Below are 12,554 nucleotides of genomic sequence, written 5' to 3'. Positions count from 1 at the left end.
CAGCGTTGTGAGCAAAAAAAAACAACACTGGCATGGCTCTGGCAGGTGGTCCGCACAGAGCAACCTAGGAGGCAGATGGGCCACTTAGGTCGTGTAACCTTGCACCGTCCTCACAGCCTGCCCACTGGAAAAGAGATAAGTGCCTACCATGGCATGGGCCAGTTAAATGAATGATTGGTCGCTCGGGAAGAGCAACCGGGGCCGCAGAAGGCCCACTGCTGGGAGCACCTGCCATCACAGGGCAGTGGCGCATCGCTTAACCGCTGCACCACCGCGCCAGAAAGGGTACGAGGACTCCCGGCGATCTATGACTGTAAATTAGAGAATCACCTGTATATATGACAATTAACTCATTATGCTATTTGAGGCTAAAGGTGAACATAAAATCTTATATTCTTATATTTGCGGTATTCAGTGTGTTCCAGTTTATACCAGCAAGGTTCAGGTCACCAGCCATGATAATTTTACTTCCAGACATGTGCTTGAGCATATAATACAGAGCCAAGATAGGTTCCTCCAAAATTCTAAAGTGTGTAGATGGTATCCACATGTAAGAGACATTCTTGCAGATGCAGCTTGCACCGCACAGCTTCAACACCAGGGACATCTGCCATTACAGAGGAAGATACGCTTTGTTACAAAAATGCAACACCCCCTTCCCTTGATCCTACTTCCCTGCACAAAATCACATACCCGAGTGGTACAACTACAGTCTGGCTTGCATGGCAAAACGAGTTTGAGACTCTTGGTCAGACCAAAATGTGGGCTGCAGTTTGCCTGAAGAAACAGATGCGTGTTCAGGATAGGTTCGTCTTTGTAAGACCAGAATATAGTCGGCAGTTCCAAACCTGGCCAACGTGGCAAGCAAAAAAAAATTAAATTTTAACCCTTGTGCATACGTGCCTCCATATAAATACCTTCAAGCATGGCATAATTAAAATCGCCGTACTCTCAGCTATCTAAAACGTAATCTTTGAGATGCCCTGTTAACCACTTGAAAACTTGCATATCAGACTTGTTCTTGCCCAACTTGAATTTACGTTCCCCATGTGGTCACCACACCAAGCCTATTTAATACAATTGTTCAATTGAATTCACACCTGCACAGCACATTTTCTAACCATAAAATATGACCAGTAATCAAGCGTTACTAATGTTAAGTTACCGCTATCACTCACTAAAGTTAATTACAACACTAGAGTTACGTACGAAGATTGCTTTGCTTTGTCCAAATCAGGCATCCTACTAACCTTCCCCTAGCAGAACCACATTGTGCATCCCGTTGTCTTTATAAAGACAGCAGCTTTAGGCACTTATTCGGTCGCACCACTGCTGCTAATTTGACAGCCCTCCTGCAAACCATAAGCTGCTGGAATGATATTTCTGATCACACCGCTTCCATTAATGACCCTGCAGTCTTAAATCACCAAGAGCTGTTATGCTTTTCCTGGTTTATTTTGTGCTGTCTTGTACTTTGTTAGTCATGTTTTAAATGTTCATTTAAACAGCAGAAATATAATGTGTTGTGTACTATTCTCCAAAGCCTTATATTGTATTACATATGATTTTCTGCACCACGTGCAGTTCTGTAACTTCTTTCCTACATGCTTGCCTTTTGTGTAACCCATTTATGGTGAAGCTTCAGAAGTTTGAAATATGACAGTGGGTAATGTGAAATTTGAGTGCAGCTCTTCAAATGCCACTTGCCACCACTGGCAGGTGACGTGTTACACTGCTAGCCACCTTCCAGTTGCCCATTCCTCCACTCTCTCCCTGGCAGGTGGCGTTTCACTCTGCTACCACCTGCCACGCCAAGAGTGGAGGAATGAGCAATCAGTTAAGACGTTGAATGCAGGAACATGCGCTCAAGAGCTTCTCTGTAAAAAAGTGATGTCCTACATGTATGCGGCTTTTTTCTCTCCTTCGCTTTCTGTATACGCCCTCCGCACATAATACTCCTATTAGAAGCGTGTGAGTGTTTTGACTAAATGAATCTCCTGTTGAGAATTCGCGACGGAAGGGCAATGATTGCTTTGGCTAGGTGCACAGCAATTTATAGCACAGCTGCAGCGTAAAACTTAAATGCATGAGGAATTAAATGATGAGGCGGTATAAGCAGCATCAGCCCCAATTCCTTTGCAGTCTAACTAACAAAACAGTCCCAGATTAAGCGTTAGAAGGTGGCGGAAACACCCATGGTCGTATTAGCACACACGTAATTGCTGTGCATTTTTCAAATGACAAAACATGTGATCCCCACGTATAGCCATGCATAGCAATGCGTGAAAGAGTGAAAACTTCATTGTGCAGTCGATATGACAGTAGAAATTCTTGGCACACTTAAATATTGGCACCTCACAAACAGTAGCACAAAACAGCCCATTATTGCCTTTGCAAAACCATGTTAACTGAGCCCATGATGCCAGAGGAATGTCTGCAACAGAAAGGTGCTGTGGTAAGTGGACACAGACATCATAGGCACAAGGTAATATCTAGCTATGTACTTTGGTTCGTAGCGCTTTTCTCTTTTATTTTCTGCCGAGAATTACATCGGTAGTGGGGCCTTGTTAGGCTCAGGCCAGCTGCCTTTGACTTGGCCGTCGAATACCATGCTCTGTGCAATATTGAAAATAAATAAAACAAAAAATGCCTTCGTTTGAAAGCGAAAAACTAGCAGGTCTACCAATATTCCGAACTCTCCGAAATATCCTGGCGTGATCGTTCACGTTGCGTACTAGTGAACGATCCTACATTTTCGCTGTGGCACTATTATAGATTGAAGCCCAACTAAGCGCCAGGAATTCACACCCACACAACTTCCACAGCAAAGTAACCGGGACGCGTGACAGGCAAGGCGAAAGACTCGCTGCACAGTTCTTTAACTGACACAACTTTCAGTGCAAAGTAGCATGCAGACGCGAGAGGCAAGACGAAAGGCTCACTGCAGTTTAATTCACACAGAAATAAAACATACAATGCTCGGTGCAACTCACCGGACCTGACGTTAAAAATTAATGAGCATCAGTGCCGTCAAAGGTTTGTATTTCGTGTAGAGCTCATCTTCCACCATTCAAAAAAACAGCCTCCTGGTACTTAATGTTCAAGTAAAAGCAAAGCTTTACTCCACTCTAGCACTCGTTGCTCACGCACTTGCCTGTCATGTAAGGCCAGCTACGAAACTTCTGCGCCATATTTCCAACAATCGTACGCACTGAATCACTTGATATACCTGAAACGTTCACCTACCCTTCGTAAGCTTACGTCTTGGGAACTATTCGCGATGTTTTGAAATGTAACACAAGCAGCATGGAGGCGGCCATCTTGTCTAACGCTTTATGGTCCCCTAGCGGTCAACGCCAGTACTGCCATAGCAAGCATATTTGAAAGCAAAACAAAAAAAAAACATGTCGAAATGCATGCCAGCACATTTAAATGCTCGCATTTTAGCTTTGCTAACACTGAATAACGTACACACCCCAAGTTGTCAAGATTTCACAATGGTTTTTACGTTTGTAAGTTTGCAACACAGTGGTTGGCAAGCAAATTTGGCTGCTGATGATGACACTAGCACAACAGCGCTTATGGTATAAAAGGCGCGGCGTTTGAAAACGATAGCGCTATGGGCCAGTGCAGACGACGGGTGCCGTTTGAAAAAGTGCTGACGCAGATGATTCGTGTCGCAGTGGTTTTGATAAGCTAGCGTGGCAAGCGAAACGCGCAGAGTTTGATACGGCAACGGTGCAGGTGAGACGCCATGTTTCGAAGCTTCTCTTTTTCCCTTGCTCGCAAAATGCGCCCTTCCAAATTATTCAAAAGGAAGTGCTCTGAGGCTAAATGGCGGTGTTGAGAGAGCGAAAAATGCTCGACAATACCATGTATACATTACCAAAGATCGGCCTAAGGTGCGCAATCATCAAAGCAGTACAGACACATTCGGCTGTACGTTCTGTGTAAGCACAAGACATAGGTGAATATAAACTGCCATGTAGAATATGAATACGTCTAGTAAATAATTCCAATGAATTTCTTTTTATTTTGGTTTCGCTGTCTAGCATCCGAATAGCAAAGCGGACTAGTGCAATTACGTACACGTTACGTGGGCTTACAAAACCAATTAGAGTTACAAAATATTTAGTCGGCATGGACGAAAGTGGTCATCCATATCTACTTGTGCGCTAAGCACTGTTACAACTAAGAAAGCACGCAACTGATGGTTTAATGTCCGTGCGTCTTCAGAACTTTGTTTTCGTAGTGAAGGCGCGAATATAGTCCGATGTAACGCAAGCGCGCGCGCGCTGCTTTGGTGAAAAGGCTCCGTCTATAGTTCGACGCACTGCCGCGGCCAGCGTAACCGGCGGCTGCCAGCGTGCCCCGACGGGCCCGGCGCAGCTTTGGCTCCTGCTCCAATTGCGCGCCGGCGCCGCCGACCGCGTCGACACACAATGCATCGCGCGGAGAAAAATGGCGGATGCCGGCGTGAGTGGCGCGAGCTGCCCAAATATTGAAATTGTGCCGGACATCGTTGTGGAACGGTTTATCGAAGCCATAAAACAGCACCCTTGTGTATACGACACCAAAAGGCTGGATTTCAGAGACCACCAGGGCAAAGAGAACACTTGGCAACAGAAGGCGAATCACCGGTCTCTCCACGGGTGGGTTGTTCCCGTGGAGAGAGCGATCTTTCGCACATGCATCGAGCGCCTGCGCTTTCGCCGCAAGCGGTGCACTAGCAACACGAGAGCAAGTTTCTGTCGCGCGGATAACACCCTAGCCATGTTTCATTAGTAGCCGCAATGCCGTGGATGGAACGAAACGGATGAGGCGACGCAGAAAAAGGCGCGAACGGAATTCAAACTGCCGGCGTGTCGACGGTCGGCGCGCGAGGCGGCGGTCGTTCTGCGCATGCTCGGCGCGCGGCGTCTGGTCGCATAGGGGGTGGCGCTTCGGCCAGCGCAGCGAAACCGGCGTAGCGAGACTGAACACGTCGGACTATAAATGCGCCTTAAATGGTTCATTGCTTGTTGCCACATCGCCAAGCGTAGTCCTTCGAGGCGGTGTAATATGAGCTGAACGAAATCTAGGTCCGTAGTTTGAAACCTGGGCAACGAATGTAACGCTTAAAATTGCTCCAGCCGTACGCGCGGCATACCTGTGTCGTGCTCACACTTTTATGCAAGTGGACAGTTTACTTCACTTTGCATGAGTGATATGTGTGCATAAAAACAAATCAAGGGCCTTCATTATACTCTGTGATGCCGTCATCAATATTGGCAGCTTCTCGGCACTACAACTATGTTACGCAGTGAAGGGATTTCATTGTATTGTGCAGGCACTGATTTAAGCATGCAGTACTAATTGCCCTCCTTCTAAATAACTGGTTTTGATCTCCTCAGGCGTTTAATAGTGCATAGCACCTTGCCTTGAAATTCTTCCCCCTTCTCATTACCTTTTCCTATTCCTGCTTTCTCTTCCTTCCCACCTGGCCGTGGAAGATGCATGTATACCTGCAAGGCCATCCCCACTTCAACCTTTCCCTTCACCAGTTGTGTTTGAAAACACCTACATTCCCATTCCTGTATATTAACCTGACATTCACTGCCACATTTCACGACGCGCAATAAATGAGTGTAAGTGCGCATTTACACAACTTTTAGTAGGCCGTTTCATTTTCCTGCAACTAACGCCACACTGCACTAAAATGAAACCACTGGTGCAGTGAACAGCAGGCACTTCAAAACCTTTAGCCTGATAAATCGAGGCGCCTTTCCTTATGAGGAAAATTCAAATTATGGTAATGGTGCTCAGCGGGAAAAAAGAGGCATCTCATGAATGCCTAGACAGAGCCACCCTGGGAAGTGGTGAGTGAAAAAAGTAGTCCTGGAGACATTACACGGCTCAGCACATTAAATGTTGATTATGGAACTACTATTTTCATTTGCACCATTATTGTGTTGCGCACCATTATATTTCATTTATTGCACCTGGCAGGTGCTGCGTGACGAATTGTACGAATGGAATTCAATGCAGCAGGAATGAATAAAACATATGGTTCTAAATTAAATATTTATAACTTTTACAAAGGCACACATACAACCTAGAACTGGGGGCACAGCTATACACTCCCAACATGTGCCAGTACAGACAAAATATAAATAAACACATCACCACACAAATCAATGTATGCTGTCAAACGGTCACAAACAGTTTCGCCCAACATGGAGGAGTGTGAAAGCCTTTACAATGAAAGTTGCAAGCTATTGCATAAAAAAATAATTTGAAATTCGTTCAGTGCGTTAAGCTGCACTGAACCTAATTTTAAGTAAGACTTGTGCAAGGGTGCTTCCAGTGGTAGTAGTGGTGGGCTTGAAGAGTTGCACGAAACATGGAGTCCTTCTTCCATGGCACGAAAGCAGCCGATTCCACGCTGTTTTGTTTTTTTCGTGTCGTCTGAAATCAAGCTACAGTGCGGTTGACCTAATTAGTGCGCAGAAAAAATTAAACGAAGGCAATTAAGGCTACGTGCCTGCCGAGCAAACTAGCAGGGAGCGCTTGGTAAGAAATCGACGAAGACAACTTATTCTTCTGTCTTGTTCGGCGCTCACGATCGATGACAAAACGCCAAAGGGCGAAGTGTTGCTGTATGTGATGTGTGGTTGTCTGTTTCTTTTCCCTTGGGAAATAGAAGACGACCACGAAGTGTGATTTTCTAGGAAAAATAAAGTGCTTTACCAGCATAAGCGTGTTTTGTTTATATGTAGCTGTTGCACAGACGTGACCGCGGGGAACCACCCTTTATGCGCGCTAAGTTAGCAGATTGCCTCTAGCACCTTCCGCACGCATTTGCTTACCATCAGTTTTGTGATGCTGACGTGCGCCTCGTTACCAACGGCAGCCTGAAAGCCGCCCATGGCAAATAACCGCAGTGCCCATAGCACCTGCCGCCGCACCGACAGCACGCTCGCATGCGCACCTCCCAGTCCATCGGCGACTTCGTCGCATAGCCACTCCACAGTCTGCTTCTCCAGCCAAAAAAAGGCGCCGAAACAGCTCGTCCGGCGAATCAAACGCGCCTTCGTGCGCCCTCCTTCGCCGCTGCTCGCGTCGGCGGAGCCGCCTCAGTCATCATCGCCGCGTACACCGCCGCTATTTTCTGTCACAAACGCAACAGTAAAATCGACTGCCTCGAGGTGATCACAAAAAAATGTCAATTTGTGCCTGCATAATTAGGTGTGCAACTCCATCACTTCTACCACATCCGTGACGTAATCTGAAGCCACCCATGACGCAAAAAAGTATTATGGCCGCCGGCCACGACCGACCAATAGGAGGGACGCTAACCATCCATTTTTGCAAGTTTTTGAAATCTTTGATATTTGACAGTTCAGTAATACGGCCCCAGGAGTCTTGCAAACAGCATCAGCAGTAAGCATGGGCAGCGCCCAGGACAGTTCTGCGCTCGCATCGACAGGCACCATGTGATTTGGAAATGACTACTTTGAGAACATGTCACAATGTGAGCAGGGGAAGACAAGCACTGTCATTGCCATAGCATCATTACAACGATAATTGGAGCATGACTGCAAGGGCACTGGAAACGTCAGGCACTTAAAATGGAATTCATCTCTGAGCTGAAATGAGCCTCTACTAATATGCAAATATATTAAATTATGAGAATGACAAGGAGACTACGCCATGCTCTCGCCGGTTGTGCTTCATGCTAACTAGTCACATTTCTCACAAGTTAGCTTAAAAAAGGATAAAAGGGAGCACAACAAAAGTCAACAGCAAAAAACCTTACTGGACTGTTTGAATTGCTAATGGTTCTGAAATCCACAGATGTAAGGGTGTGTCATGAGCGAAAGAAAAGAGGGATGAGTAAAAAACTGGACCTAAGGACAGGCACGTTAATTGGCACATGGCACCTGAAAGAAAGATAAGAGGGAAGAAAAGAGAGTGCAGTGGTATTTTTGCAAGAAATGGAGAAGACTACGACAACACTGAAAACAAGGCGGAAGTAGAAGAAAATGAAGTGGACGTATAAAAGGAGGTATAAAATGCTGTCTGTTATTTAACTGTCAATATTGTTCTCTTGTTTTTATTCATTGATTTTTCAAAATTCACGATTGGTGCTACATTTTTGTCATCATCTTCCACGTAAACTTTGTTTATTAAACTACACCTTGGCCAATCCCCCCGCGTGGGTATGTGCCATATACCTGGGGTGAAGAAGAAGAAGAAGAAGGTATGGCGACGTGGACAGGAGGAGGAATATTCTAGGTGCGGACGTTGGTGCACGGCCGTCAGCTGCTGCAGGAGGTGTTTAATCGCGAGGCCTACTGACCAGGCGTGGTCCCCACCGGTTGATACCCCGGTCCTGTGGATCATGACGCTGACCCTGTCTTTGGAACGTGGGCCCTGTGTCAACGCCTCCGGATCGACGACTCTGCAAGCGGTAGTTGCTAGCTCCCAGACCTCGTCACCAGTACGGGGATGCCCCAACACCGACATCCAGCTAAGGCGACGTGGCAGTACCGTCTCTTTTCACCTGATCCTCCTCAACACTCCTCTCGTGGAAGAGCGGCGTCTCTTGAAACAAGGTACCGCCTGGGTTTTTGTCCCTACTCCGCGTCCGAGATAGCGCACGAGTCACCCGCCTTTGGTAGCAAGACTATAAGTGCGACTTTGTGGTTTACGTGTGAGGACCAATAGTGTGATAGGACTGCGGTGTTTTCTGTAGCCTTATATTGGTGTATGTGTAGTGCGCTGTTTTGTTTGTTGTTCAGTCATGTGTAAAGTGCGTCTTGAGTTTCCTCTTCGAAGCCTTCTCTCTGCTTTATAGGCTTGCACACATACAGAGCGCTTACCATTCCACACCATAAGTACACTTTTGTGCGACAGGGTGCAAGGCTTTTAGGAACACCTCTTTGAGCTACGTGGTCAGTGTAAACTCTAATGAACAGCAAATGGCTACATAACACTCCAATGCAGATTGCACTCAAAAACGCATGAGAAGAACCAGTGGGAATTTTGCAGGGCTGACCAATAGATAAAGTATGGTTGAATGTGAGAAAATCCTTCGTCTGCACAAATTTGCGATACCACTCTACAAGAAGCCATAGAAGTGCAGAAACTGTGCTGGCAGAAACACACTCAACATGTAAACACTTTGTTTGGTTTGGTTTATAGGGGTTTAACGTCCCAAAGCAACTCAGGCTATGAGAAACGCCGTAGTGAAGGGTTCCGGAAATTTCGACCACCTGGGGTTCTTTAACGTGCACTGACATCTCACAGTACACGGGCCTCTAGAATTTCGCCTCCATCGAAATTCGACCGCCGCGGCCGGGATCGAACCCGCGTCTTTCGGGCCGGCAGCCGAGTGCCATAACCACTCAGCCACCGCGGCGGCTGTTGTAAACACTTAGTGTCATATTTCTCGATGAACAGACATTGCCACGTACACAGAACAGGTAGGACCGTTCAACCAATGCTACCCATGTTGACATTCCATAAGCATTACTTGTACCCTGCTATTTAAACGTTCTACCTCGGCACCACAAAAAAGACATGAGAGGAGGAACTGGGTCAAGAAATGTGCAGAGCTAAAATTTTTGTATAAAAGTTAACACCTGCACATCACTGCACTTGTGCTTTTTAAACAGTTTCTACAGTTGCAATACACACACAACAGTTGGAAACGTGCAGTCATTCACTAAGTTCACTCAGTACACATCACATCGCAACATGTTACAATGATTGAAGTGACCCCTCCTTCTCTTTCTGAAAAACAGAAGTGCAATACCAGCCTCCTTCTCTACCCAGGCAGTGACATGCAAGGCACCACAGCGGAATGGAAACGGGGACAATGCTTGTGAACTTGATTAATTTTAACCTTGAGAAATTCTTGTATGCTGGGCTCACCAAATGAAAGGTGGTGCTGGTTTTGCAGACATAGATTCCTATGAATCTCAAGACAACCGGGGTACCAAGATAAGAATAGACATGTTCTTGGAGGCAGGTCCAGTACTGAGTGTTCTGTAGCTTGAAACGTTGAAAGAGAAAATTGCACAACACAGCTGCAAGCCCTGAAGATCTTCTGAAAGGCTGCTATGCAGTGCCGGGAGCCAAAGAGGAAGTGGTGCTGTTGCACCTGACTGGCAGAGGCATTGATGCTTTTTAATTAGGCATCAAGATACTAGGCAACACTCTCCATGGCACTTCATTCAAACAGTGTCAATGACAGGCCTGGATGAAAGACGTGTGCACCACAGCATTGCAAAAGGGTGCAGTACCAGGCTTGTTTTGTAGCAGGAGGCAGACCCCATTTGCAATAATGATGTGGCGGGCTAGAGAGCTGCAGCAGAGGCAGCAGTTTGTTATTTCGCTCAGTTGAACAAACAGCTTCACGCTTGATCAGCCTGAACAAGGGAGCTGGAAAGGGCACTCACAAGGCTGTAACTGTAACGGTTCACTCGAGCACAAGGCCTGGGTTGGCCGAGTCTGTACATAATGTGGAGCCAGGTCACAGTCTGTGCAGACTGCAAGAAAGGTGAAGACATAAACACCACTGTGTGGCTATGCTCGTAGTGTCCAACAGGTTTGTTGGACATCTGTCAGTAATTTGCAGCTTGGTGTAAGCCTAATTGTAGACCAGCAGACAATTGGGTTGTACCTTGTAATAAGCTGGTATTGCCATTGTGTTGGTCGTTGATGAATGCATTCATGATTGCACAGCTCCATGGGTCCCAAGCCAGCTGCCTGCTACCTCGTCTGATACTGGTTGTTGGCTGTTCTTCGAAGTTTACTGTCGGCAATGCGAACCGCAAACTGCAGCATTCATTAAATGTCTTCGATTCAGAGCTGAACAGTTTGCTTGTGACAGTTTGTGAACAGTGGCAAGCTGTATGATACATGGTCGCTTGTATTTGTGGAAAATATGGAGCCAGGTACCGCAGGTGACGACATTGGTGAAGGGGCACTGCAAAGTTCTGCAAGTGCTTTGGCTCCATGAAAAGTATTCGACTAGTGGCAACATGCAGCACTACATGGTTGTGAGGTGCCGTTATTCCGAAGCAGTGAAGACGTAGCTGCACCACAAGAATATAAAACAGCTTGCCATTCGCAAGGACATAGCTTGCTGAGAAGTAGAATTCCACACTTTCCCGATTGTTTTCCCATCCAAGATTTCCAGCTTGCCAATACAGGCTGTCAAGCAAGCCAGCACAACGTTAGTGGACTTGAAATCCTTGTCATGCGGGGTTGAATGTCGGAAATCTTCATACGGACTATAAGCGACACAACAGTGGAGAGCTCCAGATTAATTTCAACCGCAGCGGTGGCAAGTTCTGCGAAGATTAAATGCAAAAACGCCAGCATGCTCTGTGTTGTCAATGCATGTAAAAAAATCCCAGATGATGTCAACAGATTCCAAGGAGCAGATGTAGCTCAGAAGCATAGCAGAAACAGGTCTCACTGTCACTACAGTACCCACTGATACGAGCACTGCAGGTAGTAGTGCAGGTCCTACGGCCTGCGGTACTCGTAGCAGTCCTCATTCACATGGCCCTTTGTACCGCAGAGATGGCATGCGTAAATGATGTGCCTGGTTGGCACCCTTGAGAAAGAGCAAGGATACCTGGTCCATACAACTTTTCCAGGCTCCTGACAAGGATCTCGGCCGGCTCCTCCACTCCTTCACCAGCCGACAGATGGTATCCATCACCAGCAAAAAGGTGCTTCTTTGGTGCTTTAGCTACATCCCGGAAGCGATGCTGAAAATAAAATAGAATTTGTTCAGAAATAGGGCAAATTAAGGCAATACGTGAAACATGGTATGATATCTAGGGTTAATGTCCCAAACTGACTTCAGCTATGAGGGCTGCTGCAGTGGAGGGTTCCGAATTAACCTAGACCATTTGCAATATCACAGAGCAGCACATTGGTGCCATTTTGTCACCGGGGTCGGTGAGCGCCCTTGGCACTGAGCAACCAGCGCGGGGAAACATTTAAAGCATCACAGCAGTATAGAGCTGCAGTAAAATTTCACCTTTCTGGTACATTTTCGAAATAAACAACACATTAATAGGCAGAAACAAAGCAGACCACACAAACACAGCACTTGCTTAAAACACAATTAATTCGAACACGTGAAACTTCTGACATATAAAACACGCATCAGATCAACACCTGAGTACGCCAGTCCCATCTCGAACCCACCTCAGTTACACCTAACAAATGCGCTCGAATCAATTCAAAGCCATGCCGTCAATGTCATGCATCATGCATACTCTTATTCCATCAGCGTTTCATTTCTGAAGGACAGCCTTGAAAGCCTCTTACTTTGACGCTGCACTGCCAGCCTTTGTTTACATTGTGCATCGCCCCCACATATCTCACCACGCTGTGCATCCGTTTCAGACAACTTGCCCTGTTGCTCGCACAACAACGTTTTCAGGATCTTTTCCCCCGAGCTATTGTGGACTGCAATGCCCTTCCCCATGAAGTCGCCGCCACCACATGGCCATTTTCACTTCTCGAAGCCTTTACAATGCATTTTC

General features: G+C 46.5%; 1 protein-coding gene and 1 long non-coding RNA gene across 2 annotated transcripts; one reads left to right on the top strand and one right to left on the bottom strand.

The window, feature by feature from the left end:
- Positions 1-440: 440 nt before the first annotated feature.
- LOC144115783 (uncharacterized) lies at positions 441-5,928 on the bottom strand. The gene is made up of 2 exons (XR_013311543.1): positions 3,247-5,928; positions 441-777 (listed from the first exon to the last, which is right to left on the bottom strand). It is a non-coding gene; the product is annotated as an uncharacterized LOC144115783 (long non-coding RNA).
- A 2,260-nt stretch (positions 5,929-8,188) lies between these two features.
- Positions 8,189-11,812, top strand: LOC144115781 (uncharacterized). Its single transcript, XM_077650280.1, has 2 exons — positions 8,189-8,597; positions 11,655-11,812. The coding sequence occupies exons 1-2, from the start codon at positions 8,204-8,206 to the stop codon at positions 11,660-11,662; spliced, it is 402 nt and encodes a 133-aa protein (XP_077506406.1). The 5' UTR covers positions 8,189-8,203; the 3' UTR covers positions 11,663-11,812.
- Positions 11,813-12,554: the final 742 nt, after the last annotated feature.

The sequence above is a fragment of the Amblyomma americanum genome, chromosome 1 (assembly GCF_052857255.1).
Source record: "Amblyomma americanum isolate KBUSLIRL-KWMA chromosome 1, ASM5285725v1, whole genome shotgun sequence".
NCBI classification, from domain to species: domain Eukaryota; kingdom Metazoa; phylum Arthropoda; class Arachnida; order Ixodida; family Ixodidae; genus Amblyomma; species Amblyomma americanum.
This window is presented reverse-complemented; position numbering and strand designations above follow the sequence as displayed.

What these genes read in the sequence shown, in the direction of transcription:
- LOC144115781 (XM_077650280.1), top strand. Translation starts at nt 8,204, where the DNA reads ATGTGCCATATACCTGGGGTGAAGAAGAAGAAGAAGAAGGTATGGCGA.